Source organism: Ammospiza caudacuta, chromosome 14, assembly GCF_027887145.1.
Source record: "Ammospiza caudacuta isolate bAmmCau1 chromosome 14, bAmmCau1.pri, whole genome shotgun sequence".
Taxonomy (NCBI): domain Eukaryota; kingdom Metazoa; phylum Chordata; class Aves; order Passeriformes; family Passerellidae; genus Ammospiza; species Ammospiza caudacuta.
In genome coordinates, this window is record NC_080606.1 from 7,268,040 (window position 1) to 7,290,304 (window position 22,265).

At 40.8% G+C, this 22,265-nt stretch overlaps 1 protein-coding gene across 4 annotated transcripts in view; it reads left to right on the plus strand.

Moving 5' to 3' along the window:
• AFF2 (ALF transcription elongation factor 2) overlaps positions 1 to 22,265 on the plus strand; it is a 330,786-nt gene that overhangs the window by 175,146 nt on the left and 133,375 nt on the right. For all 4 annotated transcript variants that reach the window (XM_058814367.1, XM_058814370.1, XM_058814369.1 and 1 more), the window contains exon 4: positions 2,210 to 2,254. In XM_058814367.1, coding sequence (XP_058670350.1) covers positions 2,210 to 2,254 — 45 coding nt within the window. The remainder of the gene's footprint in view (positions 1 to 2,209; positions 2,255 to 22,265) is intronic.

Consider the following 22,265-nt stretch of genomic DNA (forward strand, 5'->3'; position numbering starts at 1 on the left):
AAGGGTGTTAAATAAAGAGAGCTTCTGTACCTCTGCTGCTCTCACTCTTCCCAGTCTGACTCACTCAGCTGGATTTGGGGCTGCTCCTGTTTCTGTGGTGAGAAATTTTGCGGTTGATGTGTTCACTGTGAGCTTTTTGGAGGACTGTTTGTTTTGTTTTTGCATATTCCAACATATTAGTTTTTCAATGAAAAAAACGAGGCATGTATTGGAGACACGTGTTCTGTCCCACTGCACAGTGCAGCAATACCCCTGCTTGCTAACCTTTTGATTAACCATATTCCTCACTGAATGGGGAGCTGGCATGAGGAATTGAAAACACAGAGGAGCAGAGAACTTCAAAGTATTGAGAGAGAAAAAAGTAATTTAAGTGAAAAGTAGGGAGTTGAAGGAAGTCCCATCAAGTCCAAGTCCTGTCGTGTAAGGGTGGACTGCATGCCTGTTGCAGTTCATGCTACCCACACATGGGCAGTTCTCAGCCAGGCTTGTTAGGTAATTTGAGCTGAGTAGAAACTGGGAACAAAAGGTAAGGCTCTTTTTTTGGTTGTTTGACAGTTTTAAGGTGATATTGTGGAATATTATAATCTATAATAGATAAAAATCATTAATATCCCTGTGGTGTAGTCATATTCACTTGGGTAATCCTTTACCAAGATACTGCTGAACTGTTGGGAATTCAGAGAACAGTGATGAAATAAGCCAAAGGGGAGGAAAATCTGGTTTATCAGGAAAGAAGGTAAAAATTGAACATAGAGCATTTGAAAAAAAGTTCATGTCATGTCTGTGTATGGTGTAAATGTGAAGGGAAGTAATGGATTACTTCTGGTAGTGGGAAGAGCTCTACAGAAAAGCTGAGTTGACACTGAAAACAAAATTTTAACCATGATAAAGAAAGTACCAAGTAGTTTACAACACTCCATACTTTATTAAGGGAAGAAATGGGAGACCCATTTCCCTACAGTTTTGGGTCAGACTAGCCATAGTACTATAAGATATGGGGAAAATCTGCTACATTAGCAGAGCATGAGCTTGGTGATCTAAGAGGTGTCTGTGGTCTTTGACTTCTGTAGCTGTGTGGATTTATCCATGAAGCTTAGTGCTGGCTGAAATGCAGGCAGAAGGCCATGGCCAGTGCTCTGGTCAAGCTCCATAGCAGATTAGGATGACAGGGATTAAGTTTAGTCATGACTGTCTTTCACCAAACCAGTTACTAAGGGCAATAAGGTAGAAGAACCAGACAGAAAAGTCTCACTGAATATTTATGGCACAAAGGACTCACCTGTGCTTCGGTCCCTTCCTGAATATTGTCTCTTCCTCTCCTGCTTTACCCCGTGATAAGAGCCCACCACAGCTCTCTGCAAGTGCCACAGAGTGGCTGCACACACAGGTCACACCTGCCTGTTGTTTCTGTAATTGTTCACAGTATTTAAAGGTTTTGTGCTCTTTAATATCCTTAGAATGAGGGATTGTGGCAAATGCTGTAAGTACCATTTAACAAGTATTTTCAATTGGAATATATTAGCAACATCACTGTATGTGTGTGGGTGTGGTTGGGTGCAGAGATAAATTGAATCTTTTTAAGGGGGGAAGGAGCAGCTGTCAGGCCTCTCAAGGTGGATACCTGTGTGCTGTGCAGGCTGCAGAGGACACTGAACATGCAACAGGCTGATGGAGTGAGGGACAACAAAATCAGCAACCACCCTTACAGTCCAACCAGTATTTTACTACAGTATATATTTAAGTTTTAAGAGCTGTCTGGCCTCTTAGCCTATTAAGCTGTAGGATAAGATAGTTGATGATAACAGCTTTCTCCTGTTATCACCTCTGTCCTTCTCTGCAGCATGTGGCAAGTTAAAGCAACCTCGCCCTCTCTCTGAAGGCTGCCGATAGGAGTAACAGTGGGATCTTCTTCAATTACAGAAGTTTCAGGCAATTCCACTGCCAGTTCTCAACTGTGAGGAAATCAGAGTACTTTATTGCTTCAAAAGTGTCGTTAGGAACACAAAGCAGTGTGGAAGAAAAAAACAACTTTTGACAAAATGGGTCCTGCTGATGATTTATGTTGATCTGAACTGGAAAATTTGGTAGGCAGCAAGCATGGATACAGCAGTCTTCAAACAGAGGCAGTTGCTTGTTAGCTGTTCACCTGTGTGGTTGAACTTTGCATCCAGCACCTGACTAAACATTTCTTTTTTTTCTTTAAACCTAGGTTGCCCTTCCCAATGACTCCAGCTGTGTGGAAGAAATACTGCGGGTAAGTAATACCCTTTGCTTTTTTATCTCCTGTATAATTGTAGTGCTGTTATTTTCATCTTCCAAGGAGAGGGTTTATAGGGCTGTCTTTAACACTGTAGTTAAATAATAACATATCAGTGGGTCTGTATTAAGAGACACCGACAGGGGGTAGGCCCAGGGTACTCCTTAGTGAGATCAGTTCACCTAAGACTCTGCATCTGCCAGCTTGTTTGAGTCAGGATTTACACATGTTCCTGTTCTTTTCAAGCTCTCAGTCCCTGAGTCTATCCAGGACACATTTCTCTCCTACCCTGAGGTGCAGTTGCCTTAATTCTTCTACTCACAAGCTGACCTACAGCCTTCCTCCTTCCTCTAGACTACAATTGCTCATCATTCATGGCTTTGTTAAAGACTTACAGACATGTTTTTTTCTGTGATCTGTGGTCAGTGGTTGAATACAGAAAACTGCAACTCCAAACTAAGAATGGCTTAATTGCAACAAGATCATGTAATAAGGAAAAGGGAGTGTGCACAAGCTGTATGCCTTACTCTAAGTGTAAGATGGGCTTTTCCTCAGACACCCCAACTTTGGGGTGAGATATGCCTGGGCGCGGTTTTGCAACCCACCAGTCCCTCTCTCAGATTTAGGTTTTTCTCCTCATGGGTTGAGTTTCCCATCTGTCAGAGTTACCTGCCTGGGATTGCCAGCCAACCAGCTGATGTATGGTGTAGAAGGGATTAAAATTTCAGTGGGAATTTGTGCCAGCCATGTCCTTGCTACTGGAGGTAGTGCTGCAGACCTACCCAGACCTGAAATCATGTATAACAGTCATGCCAGCTTGTTTGCAAAGACTTACTCTGCTTATAAAATAAAATAAGCTTCTCACTATTCATTGCAATTCAGAGTTAAATAGCTTGGAAAACTTGCTCCTGGTTTCTGTACACACATTATCTTGGGGTGCTCTAGATGTCCTTATGGGGTGGCAGCGTTGCTGCAGAAGTGTGTTGAGGCAGCAGGCAGGCATGTTCCTGTAGACCTGCCTTGAGGGAGAAGATCCTGCATGAGCACCCAGGAGCAATGAGTGCAAGGAAATAAATAATATTTACTTTCAACCTTCAAAGTGAGCAGAAGTTTATTACCTATAGAACACTAAGGGAGCAAAACAAAGGAAATGTTGAAAGGCTCTGCAAAGTACTTGGTACATTTAAAATGTCTTCTTCCATTTATATATTTCAATTAGGTTCATTACTATATTTGGAATGAATAACTTGCTGGCTGGGGAAAGCAGTTGTTTTCAGTAAAAAGCGTCAAAAGAAAATGTGATGGGGGAATTTCAGGGATCAGTCATCCAGGTGACACTTTCAATGTGGAAACAACTCGTTTAATCACAGGAAGCAGAAATGTCTTTTTTCTAATCACGATGGTGACCCTATTTCCTACTCCATGACTGTCATTTGAGTCAACAAACAAGCACAATATGCTGGGCTTCCTTCTGAAACCCGTTGAGATTGGAGCAGGATTTTCTGTTGCCTTTAGATAATAGGGATGACCTGCAGAGTCCCTGCTTCTGCCTCCAGTGAGCCATTGAATTTGGGGGCACTCTTGAGAGCAGGGATTTAGCAGGATTCCATGTCTCTGAGGATCTCTCTCACAAGGACATTAATGGGCCTGTGAGGAAGGGATACAAACCAGCAAAGACCCAGCAGACCCCAGCCCCAGCTGGATGCCCTTAGGGCAGCAGCTCAGGATTCCAGCCACATGTGGTGCTGAAGCACACCTGGCACTTGAAGTACCTGGGTTTTCTCAGTGTTTTACTCTGTTCTTCTTAAATTTATGCTGCAGAACAAGCTAGCAGGAAATGTGTTTTGGCTGCATGCAGGGTATCATATTCTACTTGACAGGCAATGGAGAGAAAATAAGTAAGAGAATGTGATGCCCAGCAGTGGTCAAAATCCAGTCTTTGGGCTCCCCATGGAAACTGTGTCAGAAGATTCAGGCTGGCTGCTCCAGATGAAAGAATGACCCTTGGTTTCAGCAGAAACTTGCACTTTGAGAACCTGGATTAAGTTTCCAGCCCTGACATGTATTTCTTGGCCTTTCAGGGCCATTTACATAGGCTCTGATGAACTTTTGGGAGTGTGGGTCTCAGCTCCCTCATGGCAGCTTCTCTCAGTAAAAACACCACATTTTTCGCATTTTTGTCCTATCAGGGATGTTGCAGAGGTAAACACAAAGAATTCCAAGACAGCCAAGCCCCAAAAGTGGGCCATTGGCTGTAATTGTGCATTTTGCCCAACCAAACCGTTGGCAACCCCTGGCAGTTTCTGCTCTGGGCTGTGTCTGCTGTCTGCTCCCCAAAGAGCTAGAAGGGTGTTCTGCCTGGCACTCACCCTTGGAGCAATGCATACCTTGAATTTTGCTTTTTCTTTTCTGGTTTTGATTTTTTTTCTGTTTTTTTTAAGTTGAGAAATTAGTTCAGTTCCATCCCTCAGAAAGACACAGTAACTCTCGAGGGTTTCTTACTAGACTTTACAAGGAAGAGGTACTCCTGCAAAGATCTGTGACCTCTGATTTTACACAGCTCTTTTTTGAAGCTGAACTTGATTAATGGTTTCTGTAATTGTAGAGGTTTGTAATTCTTAATCTGTATTCTGCTTTTTTTTTTTTTTTTTCCATCTTGGAGAAAAAAGGTTTAATTGAATTTATATTCTAAAATTTTCATCCAAGTGAGGGGAAAGGTCTTGACTTCATTCAGACCCCTGAGTCTTCAGAGACAAAATTTCACAGTCCTTTAGATTTCCTGAAACACTTAGCTACTTATGTCATCTTGTGTAAATGGTTTAAGGACTGTTCCCAATACTACAGCCAAAGGTTAATGGCAGACCAGTCTCCTGCTGATTTTATTTTTCTAACCAGGATGGCTGAGAAGGTTGTGAAAAATAATAATAAAAAATAATAATAGTAATCATCATCCTCATCTCTTATGCAACTAAGGCCAAAGAGTAATGATAGCACAGATTGCATTTAATACAAGCTGCTAATACCAAACTGAAAGTAAAAGGCAAATACCTGGTGGTCTACACACTTTTCTGTTCCAAAATGTGTTGGAGTCATTTTTCCAGCCAATGCTGTGGTTTTGAAAGTGTGGATAATATGGAAGACAGGCAATTAAAAGTATGTCCGTGTAATTCACATTTTGTTAATATAGATTTAAATTAAGTTGTCACTTGCTATGTGCATCCACTGAAAAATGAGTTCATTGAAATGTTGTGATCCAAAGTGCAGATGGGGTGGGAGAGCTGACATTTACAACCAGTCTCCAAAGCTGTTACTTGTGCCACTTGTACCAGTGCTTTCCATCAGTGTACCTTGCTGTCACTGCCTGTGATGTGAGCCATGTGCTGGCCCAGGGAAAGGAGGTGTGCGGGTGACACTGAGGGTGAAAAGCAGTGATCCTTTTCCTGTCTGTGGTCTGTGGAGAGCACAGAAGGGACCTTAGCCCTGGTTTGCCCCGGCTAAAGAGTTGATAGCTGCACAAGCCCACACAGGAGAGAAAGGAAATTATTTTTAACTACATGTTCTGGAGGACTCAGAGTGTAAACTGGAAATTTGGGCTGGGTGTTCAGGCAGTCAGTTGGACATAACCCAGCACTGCAGCTCTTGTGGCTGTATCGTAACCACCCGGGCAGGCTCTGCTGTCTGCAAATCCGTCCCTGCTTAGAGGAACAAAAGAATTCTTGTACGTGCATATTCACAGTAGGAAGGCATCAAGTAACTAGATGGACTTCTGATGGTATGTGGACAGCTGTGATACTAATTAGAAGCTTTCCAGTCTGGAAGCAAAACAGATCCCAAATATAGTTCAGATTGTAATAAGTGTAAAAATGACTGGAGTTAAATGAGCAAAGTCTGTAATTTGTATGGTCGTCTTCTGATGACTAGCTCCTGTCTAATGACATGGGAGAATATGTAAATTGATCAGCAGGTGAAAATGCCCTTGACTCTGCAAATTATGTGTAGGATTACCTTCCTCATGCCAATTGAAAGCTCTAACGGATTTAATATGTCTCACCCTCAGCTGAAGTGAGCTGTTCACATAGCAAAATTAGACTGTAACAGATCCAGCCCATTATTTGCCCCTCAGTAATTGTTTTCTCTTCTAAAATACAAACAACATTGAAGAATGATGCTAAACCTAATTATAATAATTGTAATTTGAAAAATACAGGTACGCTGTCCAGTGTGGTTACAAATGCACTTAGTAGCTGACGGGTAGTTTAAATATTTTCATGTGGAGTCTGGGGGCTTGCTGGGGAGGACATGATGTGAATTTAAAATGATTATCCAGACGTCACTGGACAAGTGAATAACGAGCTGACTGGCCTAGTAAATCATGTGAACCTGTCAAATGTGGGAACACGTTGGGGAGGAGATGATGTCAAGTAACAGTAACTTAGCAACCTGGCATTTAGCTGTCCAGAGAATGAGTAAGAGTAGCCACTTTTAAATAGCTGAGTAAATAAATGAATCCCTATACGTCTTAGGTGTGCTATAAAAATAGCCCAGCACCGTATGTTTTGTGTCAAGCTGCGTCTTTCTCCTGGATAAGGTGATTTATTATTTCTATTGAAATGAAAAAATGGATTGAAAAGTTAACCCAAGTGTAAATGTGGATCTGTGGCCTTTGTCCCTGCTCTGGCGTGCAGCCTTTGAAAGCATGCATGGAACGGGTAATAGCCTGCTTTGAGAGTTGTTTTTTTCCTTCAGACTTTGCTTATGTACACAAAGATTTGGATGGATAAAAACAATTAATTTCTTAGCAATTTCTAAGCCATTGCATTTTCAAGCTTTTTATCAGCATTTTCTCAATGGAGGCAGAACCAGTTTCTGCTCTCACATCAATATAAATCAAGGGGTAATTCCACTGACCTCTGATCTCATTTGAGTTCATTGAATTCTTCTTCCTCCCACACTGGTATAAATTGGCAGCAGTTCCACTTACATTGCTGCTGCTGTTATAAAATAAAAAAATAGTTACCTCTGCATTACTTTAGGTATACATAAAGGCAGAGACCTGTTCTTTGTTCTGCTGAGCACATCTGCAGATTTGGTCTCACTCCAGAAAATGGAAATGCTGAGTATTTCCTTGAGAACAGCTCCTTCCTGATTTGATAGGTGATCAGCTCAATATTGGTCTCAGTATCACCACAAACATTATCACCACAGTTGTTGCATTCAGCAGCAATTCCAGGAAGGTTGAAGGAATCCTTTCCCAGCATTTTGTGCACTGTCCAGAATGCACACAGGAAGGGTGACATCAGTAGTTGGAGTCATTTGAGGACAATCTTGGAGTGCAGAAGGCTCTTAGGGAGCTGGAAAAGGCAGTCTTAGGTCTTCCCAGCCCAGAGCACACCCTTGGCCCCCGGGTGCTGCCCCTGACCATGGCAGAAAAGGATTATCCAAATTTTTGGCCATTCACCTTTACAGTGACAACATTATGGTGGCACCTGTGAGAAAAGCACTTGAGGAGCACAATCCCAAAGCTGCCTGCATTAACTTGAGGGTGCCTCATGTGTAAAGCTCAGAGCTGTCCTCAGGCTGCAGGGTGGGAAGCTGGTGAGTCAATGCCAAGTGCTTGGTTGTTTGTTGGTCTCCATTGCAGGGCTGGATTGCACAGGTTACATCTGAGGTGATCTACACTTGTGCTGTAGATCTATAGCATAAATCTGCTTGGTGCTGCCAGCTGAAGGCAAGGCTGTGCTGCTGGGGAGGTGACAGGGAGGAAAGGTTGGCTGTCTGCTCTGACAAATGTGCATGGGTGTGCAGAGTTTCCTGTGCTCGAAAGCTGGTGTTCTGCACCTGCCTGTTACAGGGATAAATGCCTCTTCAAGATGTAATGCAGCAAAAGATTAGACCTTTGTCAGGACAGACAAGCAAGGTCTGATTCCAGCTTGCAGGCACATTTATCAAATAAAGGTTTTATTTTCATAGCAGTATTAAATAAATTATTTAGCAAAGAACTTTGAAATGTAAAATCTGATCATTATGTGGGTCTATTGCAGCCTGTCTACACTGTAACAATAAAAAAAGATTACAAAAGGTATTCAGAAAAAGAGAGAGAGATTGCTGTGCACCTGTTTCAAACTCACTATTCAATTCTGTTTTCTTATCTGCTTTACCATAATATTTTAGCACATATTTTTGTACTGCCAAATTGAAATATTGCTGATTTCAGTAGTATGATATAATTCTGCCATCATTGCCAGATTTACCATTGCTACTAAAATTACTGTAAAGTGAGCTGCCATCACAAGAGTTTGGACATGTATTGCTGCTCCTGAAGAGAAACAAAGTACTCCCATGATAAATGATAAGTGAATGACTGCCAGTGAAGGAGTGAAGTTTGTTTTCCAAGCTCTTCAGCATCTCTTTTCACCAAAACAACCATTTTTAGTTTCTCTCCCTCACTGAAAGTCAGCTCAGAAACAATCCACCATGTATTGCAGTGTTACATGCTCAGCATCCTCACTATGATTAAGTACTCTGTTATGATAAAAATAATTACTGTTTATGAGACTATACAAAGTAATTGTTTTAAAGCCAGTTCAAACAAGAAAGTAAATGAAACAAAGTTATTTTCTTAGAGGAAAAGATAGCAAGTTTTGTAACTCTTGGGGAAGATCAAATGCACTCTCTATAGAACTTAAAAACATTCATTATTTTATATATTGTTTTTTTCAAATACCACTAAGTTTTGCAGTTCCAGAAATAAGTGAAAGAGATGAAAAATGTGGGAAAACAATTTGGTGGAGTCTTCCAGTTGAGTGGAGAATGTCATAAAACTAAGATTCCTACTCCCAATTTGGAGACCCGTGGGACCTGAATTCCCATCCTTTTTCATCCTTGTAACTAAAGAGTAATTCCCTTATCTTGGAGTGAAAGTGTGAAAGAAAACAGACCCAAGGAATCTGGCATGTCAGATCAACTCTGAGCTTTTCTATGCTCCCATGAACGGAAAAAGGCCCCAAGTGCTGAACTGGATGGAAAATTTGAAACATTACTGTGGTGTTACAGTGTTTGGCTCTAGCTGTACCAGGTATCCTCTCCTAAAGACCTTGTGGGCTCATGAGTTTAGGTTGTATAAAAACATGATTAAGAACTCCAGAGCCTGTTGTGTGTCTGTCCTGGAGTGCTGCTGCTGATTCCAAAATGACAGTCTGCAGCGTGGCCAAGCAGAAAAGCCATCTAAAGCTCCCCTACTCCACTTACACAGTTACTGACAGAGCATTAAGCAAAAAAAATCTAGTCCTGTTTTGAGATACAGGTAGTAGAATATTTCTCTGGTCTCAGATTAATCATTTTTGTTATTTCATCTTGTCCTGTCAAAGTGAAACATGGTAAATATGGGCACTGAGTGTTTAAACTACTAGCAATGTTACCTTTCATTTAAATAGATTAAGAATGTGTAGTCTACATTACAAATTGCTTTCGGCACAGAATGAAGACATTGAAAACATATTAAAATTGTGTTAGACTTTCTGAAATGAATGCATGCTTTGGAAACAATTCTGGTTTGAAATGTCTGTAACATCTTCTGTGGCTCTTTCTCTCGCAAATGGGAAGAGCTCCATTTTTGCAGCCCTGAGGGCAAATGTTGCATGCTTTAAATCCTGGTAGAAATCTTCCCTGTAAGTCAGCTCTGCTGAGGAGGCTCGTGGGGTCCATGAAGGATGACTCAGTCTAATCACAATTAGTCAAGAGAAGCAGACTAGGAAAGGGCTAGGACACTTGCAGTGTCCAAGGGAAGACTGGACTGGGAGATGTAACTAAACAAACCAGAAACAGTTTCAAGAGCTTACATTTTTGAAATTCCCCTCTGAAGTTTCTGGCTATGACAATAAAAAAATAATTGATGGTTAAAAGAAACATATGTAAGGAAAGTACTAGGGAAATTAAAATGATGGATCAAAAAGATACCAGGTACTTGAGGCATGCTCAGTTTCCCCCTTTATGCTTTGTATACACCTGCATGTTGCAACTTTTGATGCTTTACTGCTCCAAGCTCCTTGAGGAAAAGTAAAGAGTACAGGACAAAGTTGACACCTGGAGCAAACCTGAAGTTTCAACTTTGAATCCCATTGTTGAGCTCAGAGATGGATGGAAGTGTTCTGTTACAGCAGTAACCAGGAGTGCTTTGCCATTTTCATAATGCACTGAGGTCTGAGTTTAACTGAAGCTACTCCGAACTTCTTAAGGCAAGAATGCAGACACCAATTCATGTATGGACCAAAACTTATTTCATTTCCTCCTGAGGGACCCCATGGACAAGCAGGTGGACTTTTCCTTGGGAAGAGTTGTATGGTGACACATAGTCAGACTTGCCAGCCCCCATGAGGTTTGTGGAAGCAGCCTGATGTGGTCGGTCAGTCTTGTGATCCTCATCTGTCTTAAGTTCAAGTTGTTCCACATTCTGCAGTGAGAATAGCTCTAGAATCTGCCTTTTGGGGAGGAGAATTCCTGTCTTTGCTGTGTGCCATTGGTCTGTTATGCTCCATAGTCAGCAGAGCTCTTTCTGAAGGCATCTTCCTTCTTATCTGTGGAGATTGTTCCAGCTGTCAGTCTTCAGAATACATCACTTCAAATCTGCCAGTGAAAGACTGGTATGGTTCATCTCCTCATGTCTTTGAACACCCTCTCAATAAATGCTTGAATACACAGACTCAGATAAAACACCCTACATTTGATCTTCCTGAATAACCTTGAGATGCCCCTTTGCTCCACTGTGTCTCCTTCTGTGAAATGCTGAAATAGAACCTCACCCACACTGCCATTGTTGAAAGTTAAATTAGTTGTTAGCAAAATGCATTCATGTCCTCAGCTGGAATTATTGGTGTGATAATTGGGCAAAAGCAAGGCTCTATCAGATATTTAAAATTATGCTACATACTGTGGCTTATCTGAATTTCTAACATTTCTTTAAAAAAAGCGTGTCATTGAATTTAATGTTCTGAGAAAGCTTATGAACTTCCAATCTATTTTAGCTGTACATTTCAAATTATGCTCATAATTGTGTTTTTATTGAATATGTAAGTTCCTTTCAATTTCTTATTACACTACACGGATTTTAATATACATTCTAGAAGAATGCACACTGTGGATAGGTGACACTTTTGAGTGTTTTCAAATTGTCACAGTAAAATTGTCACATTTGTTTAATTAGCCAGTAGATCCTGCCACATTGATTTGTCAGTGTTGTAACAATTTCTTTGGATTACTGGAAAATCTGACCAGAATTTTTTTTATAATTTTCTTCTTTTTTTTTTTTCCTTAATGAATTTCTCACATTTCTCTTTGATTTAAAATCAGTCATACAGGCACCCAGCCTTGCAGAAGTCAGCTGAAGAAAATGTCAGGTTCTAGTGTTAGAATGAAGATTATTTGATTTCTTCAGGGCCCTGAGGTGTTTGTTGACCATTGTTCAGAGGCAGGAGGGAAAAGCTGTCTCCAAACAGGAATCTGAAGATCTGACCCAAGTGCCCAGATTTATTTTAAAACATTCCTCATACCCTGTGTGTTCTACCTGCTGAAAGTGTCCCTGCATGGCCTTCCAGAGCTCCTGGGGCCAGGGCTTGGTGTGGCAGTCATTAGAAACCTGTTATCAACACTCTACAGCTCTTGTTTAAATGTTTTCTCTGTTCTGAAATTTCTGTTCAATGTGTGAGCAAATATTGTTGGGGAGGTGGAAATACCTACTGGTACTTTGCAGGGTGAAACAGGAGCAACAGGAACCCACAAGGGCATAGCAGACTGGCATGGAAAAAAAATGGGCAGAGTTCATTGTGTTTGCTGTGGGTTGATAGAGGGGTTTAAAGTGTGGACCAAATGTCACCTCTAGAGCCAAGCTAGAAAGTGGCAGGTACTGATCTTCTGTGAGGGATGCTTTGAGATCCTCTGATGGCATTTATTGCACAAGCATCAAGTGTTAAAAGCCCCTTTGGGCTTTGTAGTCCATTAATTTCTTTGCCATGAGTATATCTTACTAAAGAAAATGTTGTGTACACCAAGGTACAGTAACCTTTAAAAATGCTCTTCTGAGCTTTAGGATAAAAACACTTCATGTTTGGTTTGTAGCCACATTCCCAGTAGTGACTTAATTTTTTAATTTATTTTTAAATTAAGCCAATTAATCCCTTCCCTCTTATTCCAGTATTTTATCATTTCCAGCTTCTTGAGTCCCTAATCTTTTCAACAAGAGGTCTGAACTGCCAGTTATCTGAAAAAGTAATGTACCAATCAAATGAAAACTGGTGCTTAGAATTTTTTTGAAGAGCAGCCCCTTGTCATTCCTGAGTTCAGACAAAAACAAAGAACATAGTTTCAACAGTGAGGCGTTCACTGGAGGCTTCTTACCATGAAAATAGTTATCACTCCTTCTTTTCCTTGGCAATTGAGTCATTGTTTCTTTTAAAAGAGGTTGTCATGATCTCCTCATTACCATTTTTCTTAATATGATAAGTGTAAACTACAAGAAAGCAATCATGTTTGAAAGAATACAGGAGCCCTAAGGAATGTTGCACTAACTGCTTGTGTTCTTTGAAAAGGCTTAGACTGGGAATTTGACTAAATGTATCATTCTGTCTACTTTGCAGCAGCATTGTCGTTTTCTAGCATCTTTCACTTACAACACAAGTTACCCTTCAAAAAGAATGCCATGCTATTGCATCCAGTCTTTGTGTGTCTCCAGCAAAGCGAGATCAACCACTCCTTTTGGTAGTTGCTTGAATATAATAATACATTGCACTTCATACTTTAAAAAAAAAACAAAAACCAAACAAACAACGACAACAACAAAAAAAAAAACCCAACCCCCCCCCCCACCATCCTTTGACATGTTTACTCCCGTTCATCTTTGCTTGGTAGCTGGTAGTTGTCAGCGTTTGACACCAGCTGGAGCTGTGTCACTCCAGCGCTGCTTGGAGCTAACCAGGCAGCCATGGCTCTGCTGGGTGGTCTTTTCTTGGGCTTGCTCCAAGTTTGTTCCAAATTGCTCACACAATCTCTGATAAACTATTACTAATGAACACTTTGCTATTCCTTTTGGGCCATCTAGAAGCAGAAAAGACAATACATGTCATCGTCTGGTAATGTAGAGATCCGATGTTTAAATGCTGGAGCACTGAATTTACAGCATTTCAGTGCTGTGCCTTTTGTGTCCTATTCATTGATTTTCCTGTGGGAAAAGAAGTAGTGTAGTGCTTTGAGACAGGAAGGTTACGGACTTTGCCCTTTTTCAGCCCTGTTTTTAGGAGTTAGTTTGTTTCAATGTAGTTTGCTGTCAGAAGTTTTTAAAAATGCAGACACAGGAGGCTCTATCAATCTGGTGCACAGTCAGAGCACACTGATTTCAGGCACTGGGACTGCTCTGTGTGGGACCAGGCATCCTCAGCCGTCGTATGTCTTAGTGGCAGTCCCAAGGATTTAACGTTTCCAGCCTCCAACTAGCTTTGTAAGAAAGAACATGCTGGGAAATGAGGAATCAAATGTATGCAACAGTGGGAATCTGTCTACCAGAAATACTCTGAAGCCTCCATACCTTAAAGGAGATCAAAAAAGACCTCAGCATGTTTTGGCTTCAGTTTTCTTTACTGTTTAAGCTGGTTTATTTGGATAAGGCTGACATGCCAAAAAAAGTATATGTTGTATCAAAACATCTTCTATAACATACATCCATTTTTTCTACACCTGTTAGCTTAGCAGGAGTGGATCAAAGGAGAGTGTTGGCATGATTTACAGGACACACAGATGCAGGAACAGACCTGCTTCAAGGTGCAAGTGAGGAAAAGGAAATTCAGACTGAAATGTTTGTTCTTTTCTAAAGGCTAAAATTACTATAATAAATGCCAGGTTGCATGAGAGGGTTTCAGGTGTCTGGTTAGGTCTTTCTGTAAGAGAACAGAATTAAAGGTTTGAGCATGCGAGGCAGCAAGGACTCCACCTCTGTGTTACAGATGAGGACCCACAGTGTATTGTATGGCAGACATCCTAAGCTTTTTAGCTTTACAAAAGAAACCGAGGTGACAAAATTAGAGGAAACAATCATCAGGCTTTGTATATCCAGGGCTTGCTGAATTCTGATCAAGCTGTGCCTGTGTTATCCATACCTTTTGGACACACCCATTGGATTTTTCAGCCCATAATCTCTATTCCAAATTTTCAGACAATATTCAGAAGTTTTACCACTACCCTAGGCATTGCATAAGACAAAATATGAGACAGCTTGTGCCCCACAGAGCATTCACAGTCTCTGAAGTAGGCACTTATGGGAAGATAACCATGCTTCACAGGGGAAAGTGAGTTGTTCGCGCATGAAGGGAGAAGCAAGTTCTCAACTGAGACACATGGCAGGGAGAGCATCATATAGCCAAGCAAAAGGAATGGTGAAAAAAGCTTTGTAAGGGCAGGTTTCAGCCTTTCTAGGTGTTCACTATGTCTTCAGCCTCAGACTGCTGGTTTAGCAGCATTACAGTGGAGGTGATGAGACTGTGTAAGAGCAGCATCAAAAACAAATGCTACCCTGGCACACCCCCACAGGAAAACCCTGCTGCAAAACTGCTTGTGTGGTAAGCAGAATAAGAGATTTGGCAGAGTCTTGGTTTGGAAGGCAAAGAAACAGCTTTTGTAAGGACTTCAGTGTGCATTGGACAGCAGTGTGTGGTAGCTTCATTTCTTTGTATTTGATGAGTAACAACTCAGAGTCCAATTTTAATGAAAGCAAATCATGGCTTAAACAAAAGAATTGGGCTTTAAATTTAAATGAGTTGCCTAACTTGGTTTCTTAATTTCCCCTATATGCTGTTTCAGGTAATTAATGCTCCTGTTTTAAGGCCAGAGCTGGTATTTTCTGGCACAAATTAATGCTTTCAAATTCCTCATGATTTTTGGACTCAGTTTCATCATATTGTCAGGATGTAAGTTATAAGCTGGTTACATGGGTCTGAAAATTATTGCACAATATACAACTTACACAGTTTCTCTGCTAAGCTTACAGAACAAGGGGGTTTGTTGTTTAGCAATCTAATTTTGCCTGATATTGAATTTGGAGATTTTATTTTTTCACTATGCTGCCTTAAGTTGCTTCAGAAATTTAATGCATTTTATAATAAATTCCATTGATAAGGTCTTGTCCTGTAACTATATAACACCCTGTTGTACTTGTATGAAAAACCCATGAATTGATTACATCTGGCAATGTAAAGGAGATGATGTAATGTATTGTATAAATGCTCACAGTGGAGTGCCTTAGGGTAGGAGTAGTCTTGTTTTGTAACTGTAAATTATAGTTCTGCTCTCTTCTTGGTGTGAACCCTAAGTTTCAGAGAAGAAAACAGGCAATTCAAGACATGCTTTCTTGCTTGTGAAGCTGAGGATGGATGGAACAAATTACCAGATTCCCTTAAACAAGTGCCAGCAATGAATAGTTTCAAAACACAGTTGCTTATTTGCTTGGAGAATGGGTTTTTTGCCAATGTTTTTAAATTGCTGAGATGAAATTATATGTTGGTATTAGTAACTTTTGAAAGAATTAGCTTTTTATGACTTATTGTGCCTTTGTTTATACTATACTCTTGCAGTGCTAGGATGTTATGTTGTATTTAACAGTTCAATGCATACTTCCTACCTCGTGGGGCCCTTGTGACAATAAGATGTGCCATCCCTGGGGATGGTTACCAACAAGTATTATTTTGAATAAATAAAATCAGTGGGATATGGCAGTGCATCTCAGTGGTGTTGAGAGGCTGCCAAGAGCAGGAGGCATTGCACTGGACGTACTGTCCAAAGCAGGGCTCTGGTTCTGTGTGCTGGGCAGCAAAGGCATTAGTTCATTAGTTCAGTTACCAGAGGTACAGCTGGAGGATGCCTTTGACTTCATGAGTTCTAATGTCCATTTTTCCACTGAACTCTTAATTCTCTTATCACATAAAACCCATCAAGGAAGCTGTCCCATGTGCTTGCTATAAGGTCCTGTTTCATTTTTTTGTCATTTTTTACATTGTGTGATTTTTTTCTGCCAGTTATATTCTGTGAAGTCCCCATGTCCCACATGCACTTTACTCATACTGGGAGTCTAAGCCTGGCAGGAGTAGGGATTCTGGCTCTGTGCAGCTCATCATAATGGTGCTTTATAGTGGGTCCATAGGGGATTGTGCTGCATGCTCCTGAAAATGCTAAGAACACATGAGAAGGTGCTGAAGGGCACAAAACCTGCTTGGTATCGAGCTGAAGGATTGATTGTCCTAGGCAATGTCATACATTCAGGCCAGTTTTTGACCAAATAATCTTCCTGAGGTGGACCCTGAAGAAAACTATCCTGGTCCACCTTGGAGAAAAGCATTCACTGTGTTTGACAGAGGAGCCTTGGGGTGAGCTCCTGTATGCACAGCATGGACATTTGGGGCCAGGCCCAGCAGGGAGCTGCATCCTTGCTCAGGGCACACACACTTTTACAGGCTGTGCTTTCCTTAGGACTGCAGCAGACTTGTGAAATTGAATCCAGTGTGGGTTCATGTGCTGTGGCTTCATTACTCTCCCCCTGAACAGTCTCTTGAGCTGAGCTACCTTCTCACTGTAATGGAGCTTTGTTTTTCTTCACACACACGAGATTGGTTAGAGCAATAAGTGCATCAATCATGATTTACTTTTTTTTTTATTGTCTTGTAAATGCTCTAAGCAAAGAATATGAGTGTTATTAGTTATAAAAGCTACAGTGTGAGGAAAATATATTGAAAAGTTTGAGGTATACAGGAGTCACAGAGTACTGAGAAACTCAACAGAAAAAGAAAATACCCATATTTCTTTGTGGGTTTCCAAATGCTAACAAAGTAGGAAAGGAAAACATATGCTGTAAAATTTATAGTCAACCACAATTGGCTTCTAAAGCAATTTCTATATTCATTTTCACAGAATATAATTTTTGTCTGTCCCCTTCTTGTTAAAATGGAAAGAAATATTAATTTACCATTGGATGATATGGAATGCATCCTATTCCCTAGCTGGCAAAAGGAACTTATTAGTCATCATTGATAAACCCACAGGTGAACACTATGGTTTAGGCTATGGTCATAAAAATGGTTGTTTTTTGTGGAATCAACTCTAGTTTCTCAATAATAAACTCAGACACGTATGCACTGTATTTCCAATTGTCTTTCAAGCAGTTTTTGAGACAGTAACAAGATAAATTGTCGTAAAAATAAACAAAGACATTATTGTAGATGCCACCACATTGTTCCTCAAAATATATGTGCTGGCACTGGCCACTCATAATAAATTTGCTAAAACAATTGCATGAGTAAAAGGTTTTCAGCTTTAACATTCATAGCATGAAAAATAGCTTTCTTTGGAGGCCATCACCAAAGTCTTTTATTTTTTTGTTCCTCTTACAAGGAAAAAGGTGTGGTATCCCTTTGATGAGATTTTTTTTAAATGCTGAAACATCATAATCAATGTATATTAATGAATTTATCATGTCCATGTCAATACCAAAAATGTATCAAAATCCCTTCCTAAGGAAGCCTTTGACCCAGTGTAAAGCAGGCCAGATTACTGGTCAGGGTATTTCCAGCTGCTTGTTCAAATTATGCATTCCTTCATAAGGAATATGAATAAAAACAACCCTTAGGTTTATTGTCTTTGTGTTCCTTTAGGCTTTAGTGTCATTTGCTTGTCATTTCCATGTATAAATATATTTCTATATATCCATTCTTTCCTTAGCCTTTCCTCCAAAGCTGAAACAGGCTGAGCTAGTTTTTAATTCAGCGTGCATCTCACACAGAAAGTGTGGCTGCCCCTCATGCATTACTGGCTTCTCACCAGAGAGAGTTTGATCAGTTTTGTATAAATGCAGAAACCAGAAAGATGCTGTGAAACAAGACAGGCTTTTTACAAAGGTTGCATTGATAAATAGTTAATAAAACATTAATAAATCATTAATAGAGTCTTTAATAAATGGTAAATCACTTGGCTGTATTTATTCCTATCTTTATTCAATCAAGGCAGTAGGTTGCTTAGCACCAGCTGTAACATCAAGTTTGTAATAGCCTTAGAACATCTATTCTTCACATATTATTTTTTTTCTGAATGCAGCTTTAACATGCTGTGTCTCCAAAAACTGGAGGAAGTTTAAGACAACAGATTTAGCTAGGATTTAAAAGTACTAAATGTCAGCTAAGATTTAAAAGAGAGGGTCATTTGACAGAGAATATCACAGGTAAGGTCTCTAGCAGCAGTGGCCTCAGACTGAATTTATTGCTAGAGATGTGTGTGGGGCCGGTCCTCCTGCTCCACTGGCTGCCCTCTAATGATGTGGGAAAATGTTGGTCCTGAGACTGCCTTTGTGGCCACAGAAGAAAAAAAATGGGATTGTTGCTTTGTTTTCTGCCTCTTTGTGGAGATATCCAAAAGAGAAGCAGTAAGGGTAGGGCTTGGCCAAACCAGTTGTGATCTATCAAAACTACAGAACAAGAAAAGAGCTGGGAAGGGTCTTAGAAATCTCATCTCCTATAGATCCCTGTCCCAGTGCAGGAATCAATTCTGCCTAAGCCATGCCTGACTGATGTGTGCTTATCAGTTCTTAGGGATGTTCTTGCACAGATGGAGTCCATGGAGCCCTCTGAGCAATCTGTTGCAGTGCTGCAGGGTCCTTACCATAAAAGAGCTTTCTCTTACCTCTAACTGGAAGTTTTCTGGCTGCAGTTGAAGTTCATATCCTCCATAAAGCTGGAGAACAGATTATTCTCTCTTTTAGGAACAGCTCTTTCTGTAATTAAAGGCTGTTCTCATGTCTCCCCTCAGTTCTCCCAAGGGAAGTAGCATGAGCTCTGTATCTTGGGAGGCTTCAAATTAGATCAGGCTAAGCAGTTCAGAGCACACTAGGAAGGGAAGCTGCCTCAGTAGGAATGCAGAGTACACAATCCTGCTTCTTTCTTTCCATAATGGCCACTCAGAGCCTGGCTCAGTGCTTTTATCTGTACTTAAAAACACGGTACGCTTTCTTTTGAACGAGAAGGAAATGATGGAAAAATAAAATACAGAGACAGGAAATAAATCTTGAAGGCAGCTATTAATTTTAGGGACTGGTTTTGTAAAGCTATTTACCATCTGCCCCATATCCCCTGTACTCAATTCTCTCTCTGCCCTCTTCCTTAAAAACTTGCAAATTTAAATCCTTCCCCAGTCCTCTCCTTCCATTTAAATCATTATTTGGCCTTGTACCTCTGCGTCCCTTGGAAGGTTTGCTTGGGGTATTTGTGTTTTGGGTGATTCATTAGATCGTGTCTGCATGTGTCCTTCTTAGTTACTTACCTGAGGGCTTTTATAGCCAAAAAAACAGACTAAGCTGAAGAGACAAGCATGTCTAGCTCTAATAAATGAAACACATGGAGTCAATTAAAACAATGTTTAAATAATTTTCAGAAAGGAGGATGCTTGATGTTACTACATCAGAAGACCACAGTGACTTTTAAGCCAAGAAAGAGTGCAGGTTTACTTTCTCATTTAATCTTCAGGTCTATAAAAAAATGCATGCTTCTATAGCAGTCATCTACCCACTCCAACAGTTAACATGATTTTGGAATTATTTTAAGTCCAAACCATGTGAAAATAAATCCTAACTCAATTTTGTGGGATTACTTTGTTTCCATTAAATTCCTCTTTAAAGTGTTTCATATGCTTGCTTTTATTATTTTTACTTCCAGGAATTTCTAAATACTTCCAAATTTGGATTGATTAAAGTCTTTTAACTTTTCCTGGAAAAAAACATGAATTTAATTCCCTGTCTATTTTCTCAGGTATTTACAAACTGAGGTGGTTACAGACACGTCTTAATGGGTGTATACACAACACACACCATCTGTGTGGCTCTTTATAGTCTTAACATATTAGAAGGTGGATATATCAGATTTCACAAGCTAAACAAAATAGAGCTTAGCAAGTACTTAAAGATGAGGGACCTCCAGAAGAAATTGGGGCACAAGGAAGAATGTGAAGTCATGTGGATGATTAAACAAATGACATCTTTTCTCCTGATGCTGCAGAGTAACCTGTCTGTGCTGAAGGAACGGAGCAGGAGCGAGCTCAGCAGCCACATCCCCACAAGGTGTGGGGTTGGGATTTTGACCCTTCCCTGGCAACAGTGCAGTGCCATTTGTGCATGTCCTTCTGTAGCTGAGCTCTGTGTGCCTGGAACATGCAGCTCTGTGGTGGTCAGTGTGGGGTTGCTGCCCAGACATTTTTCAGTGACATTTTTCAGATGAATGAACTCAAAACTTTCTCTACCACCCCTCAAGGTTCTTTGGTCAGCAGTGCTCTGGCACCTGTCTGTAGGTAGATGTAGGTCTGTTTCTTTAGCTAAATATATACTTTCTCCCTCCTTCCATACACAGTGTTGGTTTATATGGTTTATATGAGCTTTGAATGTTTGTGTTACACACGTGTGATCCTATCTGGAATTTTCTATCCAATAAATTTCATTGTAGTGAGAATTGAAGTGAAATGCTTCCATCTAGCTAGGTTGTACCTTTGTAAGAGGTTTTAGTGCTCATGAGGTCACTCTGTAAACACAGAGATTGGATAGTCCTAACATCAGTGGAGGCAGAATTTCTGACCTTGTAATTGAATTTCCTCAGATAATAGCAGGCTCCTTTTCCCACTGTTTTATATTCACGTGTCCCCTAATAGGGAGATGACTAGGTTTGCTTACACTTCAGCCTGCCAAGTAGGTGGGCAGTGGATACTACATGTGTTTTGACAGGCAATATTCTGAAATGTTTGGTGGCATCACCTCCCCATGAATCCCAGGCTCTCTGTGCATTTTCTGTGTGGGCAGGAAGAGACTGAGATCAAGCCTATAATTGTAGTTCTAGAATATTCTTAATTTCTGCCTTCAGTCAGAATGCCTGGCCCTCTTTTAATTATGTGATATATTCTCTGTTTCATCATTTTGTTATGAAGAGATTTGCCACAAAGCAAACTCCATGGCACAGGCTTTGGCCAAGGCATGCAGGATTTGGATTATATTATTTTATTTGAGTGGTTGTCATGTTACCTACAGAAACTGGTCTGTTTATAAGCTTTATTGTGACTAGCCCTGGGTTTGACCAGTGTGTAATAGCAGCTGGGAAGTGTACTTTACTGCAGTCAGGCCATTGTACATAACATTTCTGAGATTGGATGCTCTTCTGCTCTTTGCCTCCCTTGTCTCAAGAAAGAATTCTTTCTGAGCTTTTTAGTCAAAGAAAAACAACCAACAAGAAAAAGATGCAACAGAATGCCAGAGAAAACCATTACTGCCTCTCTGGATATTTATTAAATTAAAAACAAAGATAAGCCAGAAAGAAGCGGTGTCTCCATAAAGCACACTCATTAGAAGGGCATTTACAAGCTCTGCCTAAGCCAGCACTTGTGCAGTTCCTTGGTTTTAGTGATTTTCCCCCTTCTCCAATGGGCACAAACCCCAGTGTGCTCCTGTCAGGCTTGCTGGGGAGCAGCTCCCTGCACAGGGAAGGAGTGGGTGTGTGCTGCTCTTCTGCTGGGGCTTGGTAGCCATGGGCACCCAGGTTGTGTCTTTAAAGATAATTGGGACATGAGTGTACAAATGATGAATAAACACACTGAAAGAAAATGGATGGGTTTTGCTTAGATGGTCTGGTAGGCAGGTTTCACTGGATTCACCTAATTTCTCAGTCCCTCATTTTCAAGTGGAATCAGTAGCTCTGGGGCTGTGACATTGCTAATCACAGCAAGAGCCTATGGCCAGTGCCACAAGAAGCTGCTGTGGTGCTGTCCCTGCTCTCTGCTTCACCGGCATTTATGCTGCAGGCCCATTCCAGATGTTTCTAGACCTGCCTCTTGTTTCTTTTGCCACTCTGCAGTCTTGAATAGGGCTGCATCTTGCCACCATGCACTCCCCTGCAGGGTTGCACCCAGTGCTGGACAGGAGGGTCCCTTCCTGCCTGGGCTTTGCAGGTAGAACCAC